Below are 25,438 nucleotides of genomic sequence, written 5' to 3' on the forward strand. Positions count from 1 at the left end.
TTTGCTGATATGCATTTGTGTATTATCAATAATAGGTTTTAAATCGGAACATTTGTTTATAAATTTAGAGAAGTTTACCCTATAATCACAATTACGAGCAGAATATATCTGTACTTATCATCTGAATAATGCTGGGAAAATTATAAAAGTATCGCAATGTTATTGTAATAAATTTTTAAACTTTGAATTTTTTTTCACATTGTAAACACAATTTTGTCGACGTATGAAATGACATCGTCATCTGTTAGCAATCCATTATGGTTCACTTTTGAGAAACTTTTCTCAACTATGGGTCGTGACTGGATGAATTTTCCACAGCCACTGGCTGATTTGAAGACGACAGATCCGTCACCGTCAGCGTTCACAACAGACACTGGCACATTGTCTGGGAAGCTGTCATCGTAACTGAAATATCGTATAATTTTTAGACTAGCCGTAGAGTTAAGTTTAATTTATTGCCACTTGTCAGAGCGTTGAGAGAGAACAACCGTATTTAAATTGAGCCTAATATAAGGTCAAATTGTACAGGGTAATCTTGACTAGAGAGATGCAGGAAGCCTTGAAGAATATGCATAAGAAAGAATTTAGGATGCAGTACAAGCCCATATTCACGGTAGTTGCACCCCTAACTACTGATTCACCCTGGCGTTGAGTTTCCTATTGAAATGTAAATTTAAAAAAACAAAAAGGTGGAAAACTGAAGAAATCTTTGCGTTATCTACTTCATGATATTTCTTCAGCTTCAGGAAAAAGAGTTTTCATTTTTTTGTTTGTTGCAATGCACGCGTCATCTCTAGCAATGCACGCATCATCACTCCATCAGTAAATTGCTGCCAACTAGAAAAAGCTTGAATGACATCGATGTACATCTTTAAGTCTTTTACGACTTGGGCCAACTTTTGCATTTCTTATAAAATATCGACTCATGGTTTGCCATTTTGAAGACAGATTGGATGTTTCAAAAAACAGATCAAATGAGGAAAAGAACCGAAACTCACATGAACTGATCAGCGGTGTCTATTCCAATTCCATAGATACAGAACAAGTTCACTTCAGGGGGTTCGAAGTTGAGAATTTTATGTGTGAGGTCGTACACAGTGTAGCCCAGAGTGTAGTTGATGTCACTGAAGAACTGTTTATAGTCCAGAACTGTGTAGTTTCTGGTTGGTGTCTGGATCATGGTCTCAGAGGTGTCCCAGAAATTGGGGTTGGGCAACATCCAAGCAGATGACGTGTACGATCTAAGGTGAGAACCAAGGATGACCGAAATTCCTCACCATAAATCTGACCATATATGGCACCTTACTTAACATAGAGCGGTTCATTAGCAGTCAATTTATGTTCCCTGCTAACCATAGAACGGTCTGTATCTGGTACCATCTTGCTAACCATACAACCGTCCATATATGGTACCCTACTAGTCATTAAAAATGGCCCGTAAAAAGTCCAAGAAAGCCATTAAAAATACTGTCTATGTTCTTACTATGATGTTTGGTAATGTGCCATATATGGTCCGTTTTACGGTAAGCAAGTTTCCATCAGAAACTAGGCCTTTTTTTCAGCTATGCCATATTATAAAAACCAACTGCATTTTTATAGATTTGATGGAGCATGAACTGATCGTTCTATGCTTAGTAAGGTACATTGTATGGTCCATTTTGTCTTAGCTAAACTACTCTACTGTAGTGTGTTTTGTAGTCTTAAAAGTCCAAGTAATTGATCTGGAATTTACCGAGAAGCCCCATTTCGGTACCATCTTGTCTGCTGCAGCGTAATTCTCGTAAATTGAAATGTTGTAGTCGAAATCTTGTAACTTGAAAATTTAGTCGCATTGCGTCTCGGGTTGAAGTAGCCGTTAATGATCAGACAATAAAAAACACACGGTTGATGTAAAGTACGTTTTTTACGACGACGACCTAACTGATCATTAGTAAGTGGAAAACGAGCAGAAATAAACTATCAGAATTTGGATCTTTTCCGTTTGTGCCCCCCAGTACGTTATGTGCCCCCCAGTTACAGAGCACGTGCCATTACATAGTAAATCATTATGTTAAAATATGGCACGTGCGCCGGGGGGGGGGGTGCAAATAATATGCGCCCACTAAGCTGTGGGGGCACAAACGGAAAAGATCCCAGAATTTTTAATATGAGCTAACGTATCATCGTTGCTAATTTTTTTCTGGATGGCTTCGATATTTACCGAGAACCTCAATCTGTGCTCTCAAAAAGCCAATTATATGTCTCGGATCTACTCTGGTCCCTGTCTCTGTGTTTTTGATGGCCACAACTAATAAATTTGAGTTGTTATATAGCACGTGACTATGTAAAAAATAACTCTTGTGCTGAGGAGCGTAAGATATTAACGTCTATTTGACAACATGGTTGATCACGTCTCAATAAGTGCTCTGCAGGGACGGAGGCCAACACTTACCACTCTGTGAACTATACTTTCATTTATTCATAAATACCTCACAAAAAAGTTTTTCCCGTCATGTTGTTCACTCAGACATAAGTAATCAGTTTCATAATTTACTCGTGTGAATTATGCTTACGTTTTCTCACAGCTAAATTAGTCGTACATAAGAGTTCAAAATTACACGATTTGGCTTTTCTCGAATTCTGAGAAGTAGACAATGAGAAAAATCACGGAGCTGAAGCAGAATAGTTCCTCCTTTTCTCGTGACATAACTAGGATTTAAAAACATCGCTGTTTATTTAGACATTTTTTATCTCTTCCCTTTTTCTGCCCCCCCAGCTTAATAGGTGCATATTATTTACACCTCCAGATGCCGTGCTATATTTTTACATAATGAATTACTATGTAATAACACATTCTCTGTATCTTGGGGGAACATAACGTACTGGAAGGCGCAAACGGATCAGACATTTTATAATAAACATTTGGCTCTTTCCCATTATAGCCCCCAGCTTAGTGGTCGGATAATCTATAGCTCCAACGCCCAATCATATTATTTATACCATATTGAGGGGCTATAATTTCATTGGAAGGCTATAATGGGAAAGACCCAATTATTTTCCAGCTTAGTGATTGCATATTATAGCGAGTGCACCTGCAGCGCGTGTCATGTTTCTAAACAATGACGTACATTGCAATGACATGTGCTCTGTAACTGAGGGGTACAAAACGTACTGTTAGCCCATTACGTTTTACCACCCACTACATAGCACGTGTAATTCTATAGTAAATCATTATGCAAAAATATGACACGTGCTCTTGAGGTTGCAAATAATATGACCCACTAAGCTTGGGGTCACAAACGGAAAAGATCCCATAAATTTAACTTAAGTTTTTCGAAAATCCTCAAGCTAATAGAGCCTTCATCAAAGGTGCTGTACTTTGGCAGGCACGCGCAAGTTGGGTCTTTTCCGTTTGTGCCCCCCAGACGCACGTGCCATTTTTTATGTAATGAATTACTATGTAGTGACACGTGCTCTGTAAAGTGGGGTTGCATAATTACTGGGAAAGATCCCGAAAGTTTTAAGATGTCAAATCTATGCAGTGCCTGATTTAACCAAGGTTAGGTGACTACTGCTAAAGTCACCTCGAAATTCTGGCTTATATGTCGAACCCTTTCCCGGTGCTATGTTACAGCGAGATTTTATCAGTGACTTCATCAGAGTTACATAACCTAAACATGCACAATATATTTGCTTCGTAAATCAATTTAGATTAAATGGGAGATGTTAAGCCTTAACATAGAAACGGTTCAAATATGCTTTCGTAGATTTTTGATCGGGTCTTTCCCATTATAGCCCCCCCCCCCTAGCTTAGTGGTCAGATAACGTATAGCCCACTCCCCCACCCAAGCATGGTAATTATACCATAATGGTGGTCTATAATTTCGCGGGGGGGGGGGGGTACAATGAGCTGAAAAAGTTCAAATTAGATTTGGTTGGTAAATTTCTAATTAATAGATTGTGTCTTTCCCGTTATAGCCCCTCTCCACACCCACCCACACACACACACACACACACACACACACACACACACACACACACACACACACACACACGCACACACACACACACACACTCACGCACGCACACACACATACACACACACACACACACACACACACGCACACACACGCACACACACACACACACACACACACACACACACACACACACGCACACACACACACACACACACACACACACACTAAATTATAGCCTCACGCATTATGGTATGTTTACCATTATTTGAGGGGCGGGGGCTAAATGTTATATGACCACTAAGCTGTAGGGAGGCTATAATGGGAAAAAGAAACCCTGTAAATTAATAAATACAATAAGTAAATACCTCTGTGCGTATTTCAATGGCTCTGCTGGTAGAGTGGGAACATCGAAATTGTATCCGGATGCCATCATTTCATATGAAGAGGAAGCACCATACATTGGAGTCGCAATCGAGATCCAACCAGCTACAAACTGGTCTTTCCACGACTGAGGTTGCTCTGAAGAAACAAACCAGAATATTAAAAAGGCATAAAACTTTATTGTTTTTTTAATGTCGATATGGCAATATTCATTTTCTACCCAGCCTTTTTGTAAGAAAAATTCTGAAATTCTTCAAAGTTGCCTCTTCCTCTCGGTAAAATCTCTCACGTTTCCTCATGTTCCAAAAGTCCTTGGGGATGTAGCACCCACTCTAATATTTTTCAAAAAAGTCTTAGTAAAATCTTTTATCAAAAGATTGGCGCTGTTATGGCAGTAGAAGTCAGCTAATTTTGATGACCTTCAAGAGGCATGCTGCTAACACAATCACTATTGATATTCAGTGTACGTTATCTAACTCCTGCTTAAATTCATTAGCTTTTCTTAGATCTCAAAGTTTACCTCGCAATCGAGCTAGATTCACAATTGCAAGTTCTGCAACATAATTTTCTTCCAGCTTAAGCCAATCCCACCACTGGAACGGACCCTAGTTCTTTTTAGTTTGCTAGGCAGCCAAAGCTTCTATTTGCTGATTGCTTGAAACTAAGAATTTGACAGGATATCAAGTAGCTATTCACCTTATCAAGAAAATTGTATAGAAGTGAAACGCTTGTAAATCTTACTTCTGATGATAGCTTCAAAATTTTTAATTTCACTGCTCAAGTTGTGAATCTTTTCTTCAGTGCTAACGACTGCAATTCTATGTTTATATGCAATAGCGTAATGCTCATTTAAACTGCAAACAGGTAAAGCAATGAAAGCAGAACGTCCTCCGATGAAGGAGACATGGGTTCAAAGTTGGACGAATGCAGTGAGTTTTAATAGGAATTGCGGCGTAGAAAAAATCACCGCTCTGAACGGACAGCAAAACTTACAAAAATTACTCAACTCTTTTCACCGTATTCACCGCTATAAGATGCGAGCGCTTTGCGGTTCAATTTTTTGTCGCTATTCAACGCAAGTCTGACGTGATTTTTCTACCAAATCTCCGGTCAGTGACCCAAAACTAGTTTTGGCCAGACTAACGTTCTAGGAATCTCTTAGTGTACAATCCGCCCATGCTGTGAGACACAATGTAAACACTCTTATTCTGGTTGTTGAAAAACATCTCCTCTGTAAGTGTCTTCATTGCATCCAGAATGTCCTGGTTCTCGTTCGGACATTTCCGAAAGTCGTACGAGATACCTGTCAAATCAATTTGGAGACTTTAAATTCCCTTGTCGTTATTACATGCTGTAACTATAACCATCGCAGAAACTCTGATCAGACTATTTTTAAGACTAAATTTTGCTAGCCTCGTTGTTTTATATATTTGTCACACAAGAAATTTCGAATGAAATTTAATGAATTTAATGAACTTCATGCATCTTGAAATCGGATAATGTTTTTACATGGTTTTTTAACATAAGTTTGCAAAATTTTACAGAAGTTCAGAAATTTAACTCGAAAGATTTTACAAGAATATTTTTTAAAATGGAAATTATCTTAAATCACAACCATGCAAAAACTCTGAACCTCTAAAATCTGATCTTACAAAATGTCAAAATGAGCTCAAATTTTCTTTCAGGCATTCTTTGACAAAAGTGGTCAAGAACAAATTACAAACTATACCAGTTTTACCCATCTGTTCACTCACCCATCAAGTCCTTCCCAGTCTTGTATCCTTTGTCAGTGAAGTGATTGATCATTTTTCCATAGTAGTCATACAGTCCATAATTGTCCAGGTACATAATGCCAGTTACGTTGCCAGGGTCATCGACCTTGAGTTCCACACCTGGAGAAAATTTGAAGTTATAGATTGAAAAAAAAGAAACATGAATAGCTACGAAAACGGCGCCCTGTTAAAAAAAAGTGAATTTGAAAACTGCAAAGAGTCCGAACTACCGCTGATCAGAGTCTCTTTACTTTCAAGCCAAGTGTGCTTTATAATACGTCATATTACCTAACCTGACCCTAAAAACTCACATCTGGATGTATATTAACAACTTTTTTTCTCCTTTTTTCCTGTTTCACACTTTTCGTTTGCGTTCTATTTGGACGGACTAATTCTATTTAGATTGAATACGGCAAAAATAAAACGAAAATTCATTATTTGACTAAGGTTTTTCTTCCTAACTAAAGCAATTAAAAGTCATGCATGTTATGTTTATATTATGTGAAGAATTATTTTTTTCTAAAGATAACTTTTATTAATTGCTCTCGAACAAATAGAAACTTTTGCTTGAAGGTTTTTGAGTAAAATGCTCAGTGTGCAGCTCTCTTACTACCTCAGTCAGTAGGCTCTAAGTGCGCGGTTCATTGAAGCTATGAATGAGGCAGGACACTGAGAACGGACGGAGTTCCAGCAAGTTTGCAGCCCCCCCCCCCCGCCCCGCATTTTTCCTCTCTGACACTTTTACCAAGTGACATCCCTAAGGTTAAGCGAGATACAACAAAAGCCTGCAAATGGCTTGTTGTTCTGAAGCATCCCTAGTCCAGACTTGGAATTATCAAATGACCGTCCTCAACTGATTAAAGGCATGGAAAGACTGTCCTCGAATGATTTTTAGTAGATAAAGAATTTGTCTGGACTTTGCGTGATGTCCTTGACTTTGGCTGGAACTAGAGCAACCATCCTCGAACTAAATCACACATGGCTAGACAAAAAAAACATCCCCTGGACAAGAAAAATTTTACTTGCAATTTTACTGCTAACTATTGCTTTTAATGTATTCAGCATGCTTGCTCCTTCATCTTTTGCAATTCACGAGAACCATCAATTTATCAAAAATGATATATTTTTTAACGATAATTTATAAATTTGAAACGGGAAAATGAATAAAAGTTTTATCATAGCTAATGGGTGAAGACCACTACAATTAAACTACCCAGTTTAATTCAATCAACTGGCAATATTGTCCAGCTGCAATAACTGCCTTATCTTGAGAATCGCAAAAATGCTAAAGCCTTTTGGCTTGATAGTTGTACTACTCTGGTGCTCGTTGGGCGACTTTTGGCCTGATAGATATTTTCTAAGTTGGACTGCTCATGTGCAATGCTGTTTAGTCTTGAACCGGTTTTGTTTCCATGTGTACATAAGCAGGAATCAAATTAAAAAAACGAAAATCCGGCAAAGAACAGGTTTATGAAAAGGTTTTTGCTCGGCCCATGAAAAAAGGAAAACAGCATGATAGCGATGAAAAACCCTGGTTCACCCAAAATGCCTGTGAAAACACTTTTGAAAAACATGAAAACACCTATGAAAACACTATCAAAAAACCTATGAAAACACCATCAAAAAATTTGGCGGGACTTAACATTTAAATCTGAGGCATTCAAAAGTTAATTGCTGCAAGCCTTATTTTTTTGCTTTCTATTTCTAATATTATTAATAATTGCTCAAATGGGTGTATAAAAATAATTGGTGAGTGAGTTTAAAAAGTAGTTCTGACCACACACCACAAAATGAAACTAAAAAAGTCGTTTTGGAGAGCCATTTATTCTTGCCATTAACGAAACAAAAAAAAGAAAACAAAATAAATAACAAAAACATTAATGACGGTCAAACTCAATATCTACAAAAAAACTTTCAAATAGTTAATAACGCATCAGATAAAACCTATCTAAAATATTAACTTGTACTTCACTCCGAAGCAGATGAGACCTCTCCTTATGGAGAATCGGTAACAATCCGGCACACACAAGAATTAAAAAATGGGGCAGAGTCATAACAGCCATCAGCTTTCAAATATTAACACTAGATAGATACTTATTTAGTGAGATATTTATACTCTAGTGAGACAGTGAATTGAATAAAGGCGCCTCGAGAGCCCTCGAGACCTGCCATTGATATTGACAAAGTCAAAATGAAATCAAATGAAATCTGAGAAAAGTCTAAGTAGAGTTCGACGAGGCACCAGATATAACGCTACACTGCATCAGAAAAACAATGACTTATATTGTTTGAGAAAAGATAAAGGATCGGTATTTACTGAGACTAGGTAACAAGTCGACAAAAAAAGACAAAACGGCACATTTTGATTTTAAATGTATGTATTTGATAACAATTAACTTCAAAATCAGTAAAAGTTTTAGTTATCAATTGAAGATGTCAAAAAAAAATCCATCTATTTCACCATAGAAAACCATATGGACCTGTCATTATCCAGATTATGCCGTACAGTTATAAAATATCGACAGTACTTCCGCAAATTTGTTTTTTTTAACTAAAACCATTAAATTCCTTCAACTACTTTATCTTCAAGGGCAACCATCATAAATGTAGTAATGTGTCAAGAAAAAACACCCAAAAAAGTGCAAATGTCTAGAAATCACCAGAGTTTTATCAAAAAGTTAAAGCAGTAGCGCCTAAAAAAATTTTAAATGAAAAAATAGTGCAAAGTTTGATGTTTTTTCCGTCGACCTGTGCATATTGGGACTAGGCTACAAATTTGAAAATTTAACAATAAAATAAACTATAGAAGTTCGGAAATTCACTGATTTTAATTAAAAACAAAATATCATAATAATAGAAACATAGTGGAAAATTAAGTCCCAAGACTGTAAATTAACAATAAAACAAGCTGAACTGAAAATAAGACAAAATGCAACTTTTTTATAACAAGCTGTTGAAGCCATTGGAACCATTAGCTATCAGTTGAAAAGATTATGATGAAAATTTTACTGGTTTACATCTGAAGATCAATGGGCTCTACTTTTAAAGGGATTGCGCAAAAATGTGCAAAAGCATTCAGAAGTATCAAGTGTCAATGCAATAACAACCTCAGCTGTACCACAAAACAATTAAGTCATTATTGTTTGCACCACCAAAAATGAATGGGATACTAAAGAGATTGAGTTACAAAATGTCAAAAAGCAAAACCACGAAATTGTTTAAAGCATTCAAAACTGTTTATTTCATCATTAATTCCATTAGCTATAAAATGAAATCATTAATTATATCCCTATATATGAGAAAATAACGAGCCGAGAAGCCATTAACAAATGTCAAAAGCAAGGATATGAGATACGACAGCAAGGACAACAAATGCCGCAAAAATTCAAAATTCGATCATATTTTGCCAGAAAACGGCTTCAAAGCATTTAAAACCATACGCTATTAGCTGAAAAATTTATTTATGTTCCATTGATTTCATCGGAAATTCAATGAAACTTTTCATTTGATGATCTGATAAAGCGCAACAAAAACACTTTCAATCATATGCAACAGCCCAAAAGCATATAAAATTTGTTAGTATCGAATACACGAAAACAAAATAAAAAAGGAAACTTCTAGCTAGATTAAAATAAAATTCTTTAAAAAAGATGCAAAATACATTGACTAAGATTAAGCTATAAGATGAACGAGTTTGTTTATTTCATCATTAACTCCATTAGCTGTAAAATAAAATCATTAATTATATCATTTATATCAGAACATAACGAGCCGGAGAAGCCATTGAAACAATTAAAAAACTAGGATATGAGATACAACTGCAAGGACAACAAATGCTGCAAAATTTGAAAATTTGATCATTCTGTCAGAAAATGTTTCAAAGCATTTAAAACCATACGCTATCAGCTGAAAGATTTATTTAGGTTCCATTGCTTTCATTGGAAATTCAATGAAAATTTTCATTCGATAATCTGATAAAGCAACAAAAAACACTTTCAAACATAGGCAACAGCCCAAAAGAATATAAAAGTTGTTAGTATCGAATACAGGAACACAAAATAAAAATTGAAAATTCTAGCAAGGTTAAAATAAGGTTCTTTAAAAAAAGATGCAAAATATATTCACTAAGATTAACCTATAAGATGAAATAGTCAAAAAAATTGTCAAATTTCAAAAACTAAATTAGATTTTCATCAAAAAATAGCATTCAAAGACTTAAGTGCCATTAAGTATCAGCAGAGAGCATTATGTAGGGTAACTTATACCATTTAGAGAAATTTGCAGAATCTTTTCTCGGTGCTACTCAATCGTAGGGTTGTAAAAGGAACAAAAAAAGGGGAAAAGAAAACAAGAGTTTAGTTAACGTTTATGGAAAGGTTTGCACTTAATCAGGGCCATAAAAATCTTGAAACTTTCTCTGAAAACATAATATTTGATCAATTTTTGTCAATTTTTCGTGAAATTGTGCTATCAATAAATACGTTTCAGTAAGAAAGTATTCTGGTTTGTAATTAACAAAGAAATTAATCAAAACAATGCTAAAATAATTTAAAAAAACAATAAGACATCGGCCCAATTAAATGAGAACAGTTGTTGAGTGTCAAAAACCACGATAAAGTAGCATTTATTTTGCTTCGTGTCCAATAATTACTATTATTTATTTCAAATTTGAATAACATAGTTAAATTGAGCAAAAAAAAGTTTCAATAGATCATAAATATAGTCTACATTTCGCATAACGACTGTTTTCAGTTAGAAAAAAAATCAATGAAATCAAAAAAAATCCAATTTGGATTTACTCAAAAATGTATCAGCAATTTTAAAGTCTCCACTTCCGGTAAAGTTGAACAGATGGGGCTAGAGAAGCATATTTGGCGTAAATTTTCTTTGAAAAAAAGCTGAAAGCGCAAATATTTGAGCTAAATTGGTTGAGTCAAACATTTCATCAACCCTCTTCTCGTCTAATTTGGACGCAAAAACAATGACACAAATGCAACAACAAATGTAACAACAAATGTAACAACACAAGTAACAACAGATGTAACAACATCTGTTATCAGATGTAACAACTAATAGCAAAAATCGTGAAAAAAATTCGCATAACTTCCGTAAAACGTCAACAAAAACAGTGGAAATCATTCAAATGTTCAAAAAAATTTTAAGTTTTGCTAACTGCCCTAAAAAAACAAAATTGAAAAAACTCTTTTCGTTTTCATAATCTGCGCTGTAAGGTCTTTCAAATGATAGCACTTACAACTCTGTTTGATGAACAGATTGATCGGCCAAAGTTGGCTGAATGAAAAAAGTTGAGCATATATTCTCTCCCCCAAAAAAGCGTTCGAAACAATAATATTCATAAAGTTAACGCTGACGAAAAGCTCCAAATGAAGGGAAAGCTAGGTTTAATTTTTTCTTTTGTGTGAGACTAAAAAATGAGTTTGATTTTTAGCTTGCTCTCACTTTACGCAACACCAGAAATGTTAGAGTGAGTGTTATACTCAGTTCCTGATTACTGTTTGTCAATGTTTGATTTGTGGGACAACTTTTAGCTCCCGGTTTTTGTTTCCAGTTTCGTAAGATTTCGGGCCGAAACCGGAAAAAAAGTGTTCATGATACTGAAAAAGTGAATCAGTTACAGCTCAATAATCTCAGCTCGGAAGTAATAATTTGATTTCTGAGATCGCATATAGACTCTGACAAAATTGCAGGTTAATTGATTAAAAATTGCAGGTAAATTTACATAGAATTTGCAAATAAATTGTTCTTTAATGCAACTCACCTAGAATCTACCTGAAAACATGTTACATTACCTGCAATTCTAGGTACAATCTCTTTCAAGCTACCTAGAATTTGTAGTTATACCCTCCTAGAATTATACCTGCAAAAATTTTTTTAGGTAGATTTACCTACAAAAAACATGCACAAATGGCAGGTAAATTTACCCAGAATTTCGTTTTTGCAGGTAAAATTCTAGGTAAGTTTAAAGGCAATCTATCTAGCATTTATAGATAAAAACGTTTATAATTTTACCTGTGAAAAAAATTTCTAGGTTAATTTACCAGCACTTTGCGCGTGTTTTTGCAGGTAAATTTACCTAATTCTAGGCGTTTTCACCTTCAAATCTAGTTAGACTGCATTTAAATTGACCTCGAAATCTAGGTAGATTGCATTTAAATTTACCTAGAATTTTACCTGCAAAAATGAAACTCTAGGTAAACTTACCTGCATAAGACAAATTTTGACGATCGCAAAATTATCTTTTTAAAACTGCGGGTGAAAATACCGAGGAAAATATCTGTTCTGTTTTAACAATTTGCTACATCATTTTCCCACCCTATGTTTTAAGTCAATTTTAGCAACGCAAGCAAAAATAGAAATTCGAGAAGTGCATGCCAAAAACGATTTACGACAGCAAGTATTATAGCTAAGAGGGCATAATAATTTCTGCTGAAATTTTCTAGTTTTCGCTTTAGTTTGTATCATTCTAGTCATCCATTAAGGAATATTATCTAGACTTCAATCAGAGTTTTTGAATATTTTTTACGTCAAAATTTACATACCTAATGTAATATTTTTTGAGTTTGCAGGTAAATTCTAGGTAACGTATTCTAGGTAAATGGCACGTATCATTTTTGTAGGTAATTTTGTAGGTGTTGTTACCTGCAATTTTGCTTACCTGCAGACGTTGCAGGTAAATTTACCTAAACATTTTTAAAGTGCAACTCAGATTAAAGTTACTACTTCAGTGGAGTTCTGATGTAGCGGACCTGTTAGCGGTTCTGTAGTGGGTTCGAGTCCTCCTAATTCTAACATCTTCAGTAGGAAATACATTTAACTGATCTTTACAGTCTACTTGACAACACGCGAGGAGAGCGAATTTGTGCATATTGTGTTCATTGTGAACATTAATTATATAAAACTACAGAATCTACTTAACAAAATCGGTACAGCAGAAAACGTAAGCACTTTTCTCATAATGTGAAAAGCACTCACGAAATATTGCAAGCGCAGTTCACAAAATGGTAACTGTTGTTCACACCCCCCCCCCCCCCTAGAGTACATTTTGAGCCGTGTGCAGCAATGTTTCCAGGTCCACGTAAACTGTAATCATATCACATTTGGCAAGTATAGAACTCTATCTTTTTAAAGACAGACTACCTGGTTGGTTGTAGGTAGTATTATCTGTGTGGTTGAACACCAATTCAATGTTTTCCAAGAAACAGTTTCGCGGCCATGGAACCACAAAGATGTCGAACTCCACCCAGAAAAGAGACCAGTCTGACTTTTTGGCACAGTACCAGTGGTTGCTGCTGGGCTTGTCCAACTTAGAGTAAAGTCGAGAGCCACCATCACCTATCGTAACAGAGAAATTATGCTTTGGGTTATGTGTGTGGTTGGCATTAGCGAAACACGAAAAAATAACAAAAAATAAGAAAAGAAAAAAAATTGAGCAGTACTGGTTTTGATAGGGTAACATTATCAATAGCTGCTGTTTTGATAGGGCATCATTGTCAATAATCACTCATTTTTGCTAGCACTGTGCACTCTAAACCATGTTCAGGTAATTGGAAGTTCAGGTGAATTTTAGGTGTACAGGCACCTGAGACATACCTGAACTACATTTCAGGTAAATTTTTATCTGAAAAATTTCGGGTGCAATTACCTAAAATAAAGTTTTTATTGTACTCATCTACAATTCAGGTACAAGTCAAGTATAATTACTTAAACTGTACAATTTACCTGAACAGTTAATGTATTTTTTCAGGTAAAATTTAGGTGAGTTCAGGTAAAAGTTCAGGCAGTAAAACCTTAATATTCAGACAAATCTTCCTGAACTGTTCAGGAAAATTAGGCGTTTTTTTCAGGTCAATTTATTTTAACTTATTTTAGAATGCAGTCAAAATTGCGCTTAAGAAAATTTTCCAATGGATAAATTCATGACAAAGAGTTATGTTTTATCAATAGCTGAATTAACGTATTGGATGTTAAGCGTTCAACTGAAAACACTGTGTCCAGAAAATAACAGAAACACTGGAATAAGAAACATGGCACTATTTTTTGTCGAAAAATTAAAATTACACAATATGTGGACACATTCAATTGATAGCATTTTCGGGATGCAAGCTGGAAAAAATACTCTGAGCCGACGAAATCATTTACGGCAATAATATGCAATGACGCAAAACAAAATTTTGGAAATTTTTTGCTCAGAAAATATTATTTTGAGAAGCAGCATTACTTAGAAAAGTTAAAATTGGAAAAAATCAATTTTAAAAATCATGATAAAAATATGAGATGAAATTGAAAAATTCTGGAGTAAGATTTCCGAATTAAATTTCTGACCACAAAGCATTGGTTCGTCTTGCACTTCAAGCTATTCTAAGGTATGATATCATTTTCTAAATTAAGTTATTTTCTTTGGTCGCTGTTAAGAAAATTATAGCAAACTATGCGTCAAAAATATTCGAAAGACAGAACCAAGAGGCAAGCAGATTGATTTAATCAAAAAATTGTTGATAATTGACAAAAACAGATTGCTCTATGCGATGTGCTCCATGTGGCCATAGCAAGCAACATAGCTGAAAGCTTGGTGTACGTCAGGGAATAAGACCCGTGGGTTGCTAGATATATCTTCCAGCTTATTTTCAAAAAGAAAACGGTTTTTTGTGTGTTATACAATTGTTGTATATTCGGTCAGATGTACTAAAATATGTGTAAATAAATTAATGCATAAATATAAATATATATCACAAATTCTGAGGTGATCCGGCTATTTTTTAATATGTGTTTTATCGTAATCGCAGCGGAGTAAAATTAGGCTTTTTAGTATGCAGTGCATTAGCAATACACTGTTCTCAGCTGTCCTTTTTCTATTACTCCCCACATCTCAGACTGTTGATTTTCGATATTTTTGATATTTTCGATAATTCTCGACAAAAAACCTGTGTTAAGTAGGCTGGCTTCACCTTTTAGAGCCTGATTATTTTTTACCCTGTGTTATCTAATCATTTGTTGAAATTAAGAAAATCATTCAAATGGCAACGGCACTACAAATTAGAGCCAAAGATGCCCGGAGTCAAATGAGGAAAAAGAAAATCGCAACCGAATTCTTAAGCCTGATACTTCAAATAATCTGACTAGCTGAAACTAAAACACAACGAATGTAAGAAATGATAGCATATTTATGATTTGTTAGCGCCTGATTATCTATTCCGTGTGGCGGGGCTACGCTCCACTTGCCTACTCAATGGCAGCAACCTTTTACCGACGTAGGAAGGGAGGCTGAGGCAGGGGCACGCATAGACCTTTGTTACGCTTTTCATAAGCATTTTCTTAAATTATTGCCGTTCAAGTATTGTGTTTAAAATCGACCAAAAAGAGAAAATGAAATTTTTAAGTTTTTGATTCTTATTTATTGGCGTTTTACTCTAAATATTTTGACTCTGCCGGCGACCACCACAAACATGTTACCATTCTGATTCGCCCTTCAATCATTCAATCATATTACCTTTGTGTTAGGAATGAAATAAGATGATTACACCCCGACTTAATTTCCATGTATAGCTGTATAGGATCTTATAAAACGATACTTAAATTTTAAGTCGGGGTTTGATCATGTCCGTAAAAAGCTATTCGAATATCGTTTTGGTTTTACGGACATAAAAATAACTTGCGCTTGATGCGTAGAATTATTTTAATACCCACAATGCGGGGTACTTCAGGCAAAATAAATCCTAAATTTCAGGTCCAGTGATGTACTGAAAATGGGAACTTTTATCCCAAAAATAAAAAGGGAACTTTTGTCCCAAAATAAAAAAGGGGAGTTTTATCCCACTTTTTAAATGGGAAATTAATTCCCATATTACTGACTATATATAGGAAGCACATTTTTATATCAATCAGTTAGTTAGCTAATATTCGCTCTTCAATCGTGCAGTCTTATAGTTGTTATCAAACAGTTGTTCAACAGTTGTCAAACAGTTTCCGTTTAAGTTACCAACAGTTGTTGTTGGTTATTAAATATTTTTAACATATGATATCAATTTTACGTAAATCTCTATTTGTATTATACCACCCAAACTGTTCTTATAATAAAATTTTATATTCCATTTCTTTTATCTTTAGAACATCAAAGCTAAACCCTCTTTGTATACTCCCATTTAAGCGGCGAGTATAAATTGGTGCGACCAGTGAGGCTCACTCAAGGTTAGTAAATTCTATGTTCTAAAGACTCTAACTTTAACCCTTAACTTAAATGAAATCTGCTGCGAGACAAAAAAACTTAGGAAAAATTTCCAGGTTGTCTCATTTCTATGTTCTGACTTAAATAAGTCGAACTAAACACTGTTTTAAATTCTATGTTAAAATTGTATCAGCTATTTCTAAAATTTTCTATCTTTCTTCAGTTATCTGACTTCAACAAAAGACTTAGAAAAATTTCTAAGTTCTCAAATAAAAATAAATTGTACCATGAGGACGTAATCTTTAGACTATCTAAAGTCGTCTCTGGTTCTTACAAAAATACTTAACTTATTTTAGATAAAATAAAACTTGGCAACGTCGAAGCATTTTAAACAAAAATGGCTGATGCTGCTATTTCTCAGAGTAATGTATCTTTAACTACATTTTCAGGTAACGATCCAAGTCAGAGTGCTCTTGACTTTTGGAATTCTGATGATCAAAACGTAAAATTTTCGTTAGGAGTTGTTCCTACTGATCCTGATAAGAAAAAGAGTTATGAAAATAGACAGAGATCGCAATTTGGGTCCCTTTTAACCGATACGGCCTTGGAATGGTTTAATACTGTCGACGAAACTAAAGTCTTAAATGATATTAAAGACGACTTTCTTGATAGATTTACTGACGGTCGTGATAAATTTAAGCATAGATTAGAAGTAGAAAATGCTTCGAGACAAGAAGGTGAATTAAAAAAGAATTATTTTCTTAGAGTCAAGAACGCTGTTGATAAAGGTTGGCCAGAAGATTTAACAAATGTAGCTAATACTAATAGAGCGCAAGAAGCTGTAATACAATCTAGACAGAGAGAACAAAAATATATTGATTTTGCTATAAGGGACTACAACCCCCATCACTAAAGCGAAAAGCCCAAGAACGACTTATCAAGAAACCCAACGAAAGTTGGGATGATTTAAAAGAACATCTAATTACACAAGATTTAACTTGTATAGTTATTAATGAGAATCCGGCTAAACAACCATTAGACAAAATATCATCCTTAGAGACTCAAATTAAGGAACTCACAAGCTTAATAAAAAGCAACGAAGTTAGTGCTATACAAAGTACAAACAACTTTAATAGAGACCCAATTATAAAGGGGCGAGCCGATAATACTAGATTCTGTGAATATTTTTGAAGTCACGGACATTCTATTTCTACATGTAACAAAAAGAAGTTAGACGACGAGGTGCAAAAGATTAGAAAGGAATTATTAGAGCAAAAAGAAACCAAGCCTACATTTAGTAATAACTACAGACGAGGCCCTTGGAATAATAATCAATACAATAGTAGAAATAATACTTATAGCAATCGAGCTCAAAACCCAAACTCCTTCTATAATAACCAAAACAGCTACAAGTACGGCAATAGATTTAATGAAAATATGCAATATGACCAAAGATTTCCCCGTAAAAATTTGTTTCGGCAAAATGAATATGCTGCTAAACAATTCTATGAGCGTGAAAACAGCCAATTCAATAGAAATCAAGCGCATAGTAATATAAGGCCTACTTTACAACAAGACCCAAAGTCTTATAATACACAAAGTGAGAACAATGTTCGTTGTATTCAACAAGAAGAAAACAATGTTGATTATTGTGACGCTATCTCTGATTTATTTCCTTTAAACTAATACGGTCTCCGAAAAATAAGAATAGCACATCAAATCCAAAAGCCCGAATTTTCTTGAACTTATATCACTTTGCTAACGGAGACAATAAAAAACATAGTGGCTTAGAAATAGAATTCATGATAGATCCAGGGTCAACATGCACTATAATAAATTACCCAACCTTTATTGAGCTTAATCAATTGGGGCAACAAATAAACATCCAGACTTCAGGCAATAAAACAAGAACTTATAACGGTTCTGAAATATGCATGATAGGCTACACTATACTAACCTCATACTTTGATAAAGACGGAAAATATAAAGCAAATCATAGAGTATGGGTTACTGAGGAGAAAAATTCTAATTTATTGGGAGTCGATTTTTGTCATACATTTCTTAAAGCACTATACTTTGATATTCCGGCAGTAGAACTGAAGACTAGCGATAAAGGAGTTCTTAGTTATGGCTCGCTAAATAATGAAAAGAACTACCCCCATGTCTCTAAATTGAACGCAGTGATAATACATCAGCCTATATATATCCCACCTAAGTCTACATTTCTTTACAAACATAAGTGTAGTGAGCAAGATATCTTTCCGAAAGGCACTTCTTTTGTACCTAATATGACTACAGTAAAAACCGAGTTGTGCTTTATAAATACTATTTGTACTAAGAAAGAAAAAAATATTCCCCTACTTATTGAAAACCACAAAAATCATCAAGTTACACTAAATAAAGAGATAATTGGATTTACTATATGTGACATTACAAACAACGCACAAAAATATAGTATTCGCGACTGTAACGAATTCACTTATTCTGTTATCAATAGATGCGAAGAGCTTGATAGTTGTTTTATGCTAAATACAACTACAATTACTATATCCGAATCCACTGATCTAACCGCTGAATGCATTAGTAATATTAACTTTGACGAGCATTCAATATTCGACGCCAATATGCCTATTATTCATACTATATCTAGAGACTTAGTATAAGACAACGGATTTACTGCCTCCCTTATTAAAAGATATCCCAACTTAAAGAGAAATATTCTACAATATTTTAAAAGTGTTGGATCGGAGAATGAGGCAGACCACGAAATAATACATTTTCAAGATGAGTATAGTCAGCAAATGATATATAGCCTTGTAATGAAGGAATATTATAACTCTCCCCCATACGAAGCAAGTAGAACTTGTTCAGTATTTTGCGAACTACAAAAGACACTTATGCTTGACGGCATAGGATGTGTTGCTATGCCTAAGATAGCATGTGGCGGAGACCTCAGATTATGGAAAAGAATAGCTAAGGATTTAGAGGAACATTTCAAGCACACAGGAATAACTATTTTTGTATACAATAGTGGCAAAGAACTACAATTATTAAATAATATAGAAAATCGTCCTCTTACTGACGAGTATATCGCCGAAATAATGGAGCTATCCGCAGGACAACTAGTAGAAAAATGTAAAAACGAGGAGGAAATTACAACTGACTTTTCTAAAGAGGCAAAAAGGATATGCCAACCCAAATCAAAAGAACAATTTCCAACATTCCGCTCAGTTTATCAAGTAAGGGAATTAATAGATAAATTTACTACGAATGTACATGCTTGACAAAATACTCATTTCAATAAAACGGAATTCTTACAAAAATTCGATTTTACACAAGCCGACTTAACTGAGAACGAACTCCTCCGATTTGCAGATATACTACTTAAAGACAACGATGTATATTCACATCATAAATATGATATTGGCCGTACTAAGCAACAATTTAATATACCCCTAACTAAGAATGCCGAATTCAAAAAGCAAAGGCCTAGTAAAATACCCTTTCATTTAAGGGATAAACTCGATTTACTGATGGACGAATTAATAGAAGCAGGAATTATAAGAGAGCTAGATGAACATGACGATATGAATAGCTGGTTCGTTAACCCAATCATAATCCTCCCCAAGAAGGATTACGTCAAACTAGTAATAGATGCTCGCTACCTAAATTCTATTACTGACACTAGTAACTCAAGTTGGCCGTTAGAACCACTACAAGTCCTAATAACCCGAGTAAATGGATCATATTTTACAAGCAGCGATCTTTCTTGTGCATATCATCAAGTGCCACTAACTCCCGAGACACAAAAGTTAACAGGATTTATAATAGGAGGAAGACAGTATACTTATCAAGTCGGCTTCTACGGATTAAAACCACTACCCAACTTCTTTAGTAAATTAATGCGCTATGCATTCGGACCTCTTATAAAAGAAAAGAAAGCTATCACATATATTGACGACACATTACTACAATCTAATACTAAAGAAGAAATGTTCAATATAATAAAGGAATATCATGCTCTATTAAAAAGGGCTAACTAAAAATCCGCACCGAATAAAACAATGTTCTTTTTACGCAAAGTAAAGTTCCTCGGACACATTATATCAGAAAATACACTTTCTCCAGTTATATCGCGTATTGACGACATTAAAAATTTAAAGAACCCGGAATCAAAAACTGATCTCCTTAGCGTATTAGGAGCAATGGGATTCTACTCAAATTATGTGGTAAATTTCCATATAGATGCTAAGCCCTTGTACGATATAACAAGAGGCGATGTAAATTTCAAATGGGAAGAAGAACACGAGAAAGTATTCAATATATTAGAAGAAAAATTCGCACATGATATATCCTTAGCAATTCCAAATGCGAACTACCCCTTTCATATACATGCTGACTCGTCTAACTTAGGAACTGGTTTTATACTTATACAACAATTCCCTGATAGAAAGAGAGTTGTATCAGCGAACTCTAGAGTATTCGACAAAGCTGAACAGAAAATGTTCCCGTAGCATAGAGAATTATGCGGAATAATATCCGCACTACAAACGTACGAATTCTATTTAAAAGGCTCTCCATTTCCTATATATCTCTTTTGCGATCACTGGCCAATACTATTCTTATGGTCTAGGCGCGGACAATTTTCGCACAGATTTTTTAAATATCAAGTCGTCCTAACTAAATTTCAGAACTTGAAAATTATATACACTGAAGGCAAGAACTTGGCATTTCCCGATTTACTGAGTAGACAAGTCCCAATAGAGGAAGCAAAGAAATTTCAGATTGAACATAAAACATTAACTAAAGATATCAATTTTTACACTTCGGATTTAAAGCCAGTCTCTTACTCTGTGTTGCACAAAGAGGATAAAACAAACTCGTCTAACGATTCTTATCCTATACTAGCACAAGTACAAGGTGGAACAAGAAAAGTAATTAATATATCAGAAAATGATTTTAGTATATCAGACGCACCCGAAGGGTTTACAGATTCTTGTAATGCTATACATAATGTAGCCGACTATTTCAAATTTGGCAAAAATTTAAATCAAATAGTTAAGCTCACAGATAATAAACAACCGGATAATATATATAGTGAAATACAAGAAGAAGTAATTTAGTAGAATTGGACAACTCAGGATATAATGACGACGGATTTAGTGACGTCATAGATAATTTAGTTGATCCAACATTGATACATGCACTAGAGAAGGCAAAGGAAATCTACAAAGAGCGTAAAAAGAATTATACTATTATAGATTCAACAGCACTGCATAACGAGAATGTTAAATCAGATTGCTCCGATTTGCTAACGACCGAATTTGCTAAAAAGGCACCGAATTTGCTAAAAAGGCACATTTAGACATTGACACTATACTACAAGAACAAAGAAAAGACCCTGTATTACATATAGTACGGAAATGGATAGAATCAGGCAACGAACCTGAACACTACTATTTGACTCGACAGTGTAAAGCACTAAAAGCTTACAAAAGTATATATAAGTTACTACTACTAGATGAGAGTTATAAACTACTGTATTACAATAAACCTAATGAGAACGGTTCGTTCGAACTAAAGATATGTATTCCTATTTCACTTTTTCTTAAGTGTTTCGAGCTAGCGCATAGTAACCCTTTGAGTGGCCACCGTCGCGATGCTAGTACCTTAAATAATATATCCAGATTCTTTTATTGGCCTGGAACGTATAAATGGCTTACAATGTTAATCCACGATTGCTTAGATTGTCAAAAAAATAAAAGTAAAAGACATGATTTAAACGAAGCACCCTTACAGCAATGGGGCGAATTGGAGACAACTCCCTTCCATACTATACATATCGACCACAAAGGACCTTTTTGGCCTTCTAGTATTAGCAAGCACTACTGTCTTGTAGTTGTAGACTCTGTCTCTAGATATGTACAAGTATATGCTGTTTAGTCCGCTAATTCTGACGAGACTATAAAGCAAATGGAGAAATTTATAACCAGCCTCGGAATACCTCAACAAATAGTACATGATAATGGTTTTGCCTTTATGAGTAGTGATTTTGAAAACTGGACTTTTGAGCTTGGAATTACACTGAGGCCCCGAACGGCATATTCCCCTTGGACTAACCGGAAAGTAGAAATCCAAAATAAGTACCTTACAAACTATCTCAGGCACTTTCTAAACACTACTGGAAACAATTGGGCAAAATTTGTTGACAGATTTGCATTTGTGCATAATACAGCACTGAATTATAGTACTGGTTATACGCCGTACAAGATTTTTTTCGGAATAAAACCACAAATACCTATTTCACTTAAACTAGGATTACTGCGGGATAATAAGAAGAATTGTATATCTCAATATTGTCAAGACATGCCGTCACATACACATTGTAAAAATTCGTGTAAAAAGGGAAAGGTAGATAATCTGTTACAAAACAGATTATCGAATACTGAACTACAACGTGAGACAGATTTTAAGAACATATATTGTAACACTTATACTCCTTGTTGTCAAGTTACAAATAATGCCCACGAATATAGAAGTAGATTTAAACTCGGACGACCAACCAGTATTGGAAGCAAAGTTCTACTAGAGAGTCATTCTAAAAGCCTACTTATATCTAAGAAGCTACGATCACTTCGGTCCGGTCCATACACTGTTACAAAACATATAACTAATACAACATATGAAATACAAGGAGAGGAGACACAACAAAAAAGGGTAGTGCATAGAAATCATATAGTAGAATACTTTCCGAAAGAAAGAGAAATACAACCCCTTATTGCCGATTATACTACTGTATATGCTGAACCCGAACAATTCTATGATAACAATAACAGGCATTACATAGACAAATTTAATACTACTCATCCTAGTATTAATATGCACTAACTATATGCCTTAGCCAGTATTCAACAATGTTGAAACGCCACCGCAATCCCCAAATAGTAGAACCACTACTACTGCTTCTACTAATACTACTACTAGATGTAGTAGCAATAATCCTGCGATTGATTCCGGCATTGACACATTAGGACTCCGAACATTATTTAATACACAACAACAAGTTACTTCGCTTAGTAAGTCATTTGGGCCCCAGCATACATCTACTCCATATCCAAGAGGGCCTCTTAGTTATCCACAAACACCTCATTCCCCCCAATCATTAGCACATGATTTAAGTCCCTTTAATTTTCAGAGTAGTTCACAAGTCATTACTACACAACCTACAACTCCACTAGCTAATAAATCAGTAAATGAAAAGTTATGCCCCACTGAGCCCAGAAGGTCAGGCAGACAAGCAGTTGCTACAAAGTTATTTAATGATCCTATTCCATGGGACGCTTTAAAAGATAAAAAGAAATAAAACATTTAGTACACGTAAACACTCTTACAGAACAAAATGATTTTATTATTAGCCAGTCAAATCCTAGCATTTATAAATAAAAGAGGAATAAAAATTCCAATTCTGAAAACCAATAAAAAACGAAAACTTGAATAGAAAAATGGGATAAATATTCCCAAAAAAATGAAAACCAATGAAATTACACAAACTGATATGAAAAATGGAAAAATCTTCCCAGCCAAAACAAAGAACGAAACCGTCACTAAAAATGGGAATATTTGAGACATATGGAACAGCCCATTTTCAACAGTATAAATAGGGAAGCAAAAACACCAAAAATCATTCTTTCTTCTTCATCTCTCTCTATCAACGACTAAATGTTTATAAGAATCAACGGCAAACTAGCCAAATTGAAATCCACTTTTTTTCCTGCTAACGATTTAAGCGTTATTTACGCTACTTTCCTCTTTTCCGATTTAACCACAGAGACTTTTCTAGTGAAAGACACGTCAAGTCTATTCGTCGTCTTGAAATTCAACTTCGAATATAAAATCCCTTCAAGCATTCATACCTTCACTAACATAATTGAATATTAAGATGAATTCAGAGCAACAAACAGTTGAGCTAACCAGCTTTCAGTTCCCCGAGCCCGATCCAGAAGTGTTGGACGAAATAATTGAAGTAAGTAAATTTATAATTCTTCTTTCTTCACTGTTAGCAAATTTCTATCTTTTCAATATAAGAGTACCTTATCAATTAATGGAGCGAATGCAGACTCCGAATTTAAAAATACTCTAAAGAAAGCAAAAGTAGGACACTTCGATTGCTCTAAGATGGATTCTAATAAAATGTATTAATTAAACAAAATAGCTCCGTGTGATATCGAGACCGAAAAAACTAAAATAAGTGAGGCAACCGCTACTATTATGCAGCGCAATTATAATACTAAATTAGAAGCCACTATGTGTAAAGCTACACATCAACGCCTAAAGTGGTATTCTGATACCTTTGACGATAGTGAATTATCCGCTACACAAGCAACTATTAGCTCCGATATTAAATTAACTGCCGAGCAATGTCTCGAAGCTCAGAAAACAGGCTCTGCAACTATTAACACTCACAAAGTTCCATTTAAAAAAAATTTAAAGAAACAAACAGTAATAAATAATGGCGATATAAGTGATAAATACAGTAATGAGTGCACAGAAACAGGATGGATCTATCACGACACTTACGAGACATATATGCAAGATATTAAATTACTAGTAAATTTAGAAGATGGAACGGTAAATAACCACTATAGTATTCCCCTGCCTTGCAGCCTAAACAAAAATGGCTGTGATAGTGGATCAACTGATCCATATGCATTTACATGGGAACATAGAGAAAATTGTATAATAGAAGAATTACACACAGCTCCAGTAAAAATGATACAAATGGATAGAAAATATTATATAGTAAGAGAATATGAAGCTGAGCCTGAAACAACAGAAGCTGTTATTAGACGTGCGCAACCATTTAAAGAGCCACAAAATACCTTCATTTTTCAGATTTATAACAATCCACAGTCAATTTGTGACTCAAACAAAATAGTCAATCCTACTCCTTATAGCTCTTTATACATATATTACGAAGGAGGATTCGATATGGATACAGGAAAAGCAAAAAAACCAATTTCAAGTGTTGTAAAAAATACTTATATAAATGGCACAAAAGGCAAATTTCTTTTAAAACGGACTTCATACAGAGATGGAGAACCAAGTGTTGATTTGGAATCAGGAATAAATTATGAAGCCCATAT

General features: G+C 34.7%; 1 protein-coding gene across 1 annotated transcript in view; it reads right to left on the reverse strand.

Moving 5' to 3' along the window:
* LOC142351246 (phosphatidylcholine-sterol acyltransferase-like) overlaps positions 1 to 25,438 on the reverse strand; it is a 28,997-nt gene continuing 3,559 nt past the window's right edge. Inside the window, exons 2-7 of the mRNA XM_075403391.1 lie at positions 13,271 to 13,465; positions 6,095 to 6,232; positions 5,485 to 5,643; positions 4,325 to 4,478; positions 999 to 1,241; positions 1 to 405 (exon numbers count right to left, since the gene is read on the reverse strand). Of these exons, the coding sequence (XP_075259506.1) occupies positions 195 to 405; positions 999 to 1,241; positions 4,325 to 4,478; positions 5,485 to 5,643; positions 6,095 to 6,232; positions 13,271 to 13,465 (1,100 nt within the window). The 3' untranslated portion in view covers positions 1 to 194. The remainder of the gene's footprint in view (positions 406 to 998; positions 1,242 to 4,324; positions 4,479 to 5,484; positions 5,644 to 6,094; positions 6,233 to 13,270; positions 13,466 to 25,438) is intronic.

The sequence above is a fragment of the Convolutriloba macropyga genome, chromosome 12 (assembly GCF_964194025.1).
Source record: "Convolutriloba macropyga chromosome 12, txConMacr16.3, whole genome shotgun sequence".
NCBI classification, from domain to species: domain Eukaryota; kingdom Metazoa; phylum Xenacoelomorpha; order Acoela; family Convolutidae; genus Convolutriloba; species Convolutriloba macropyga.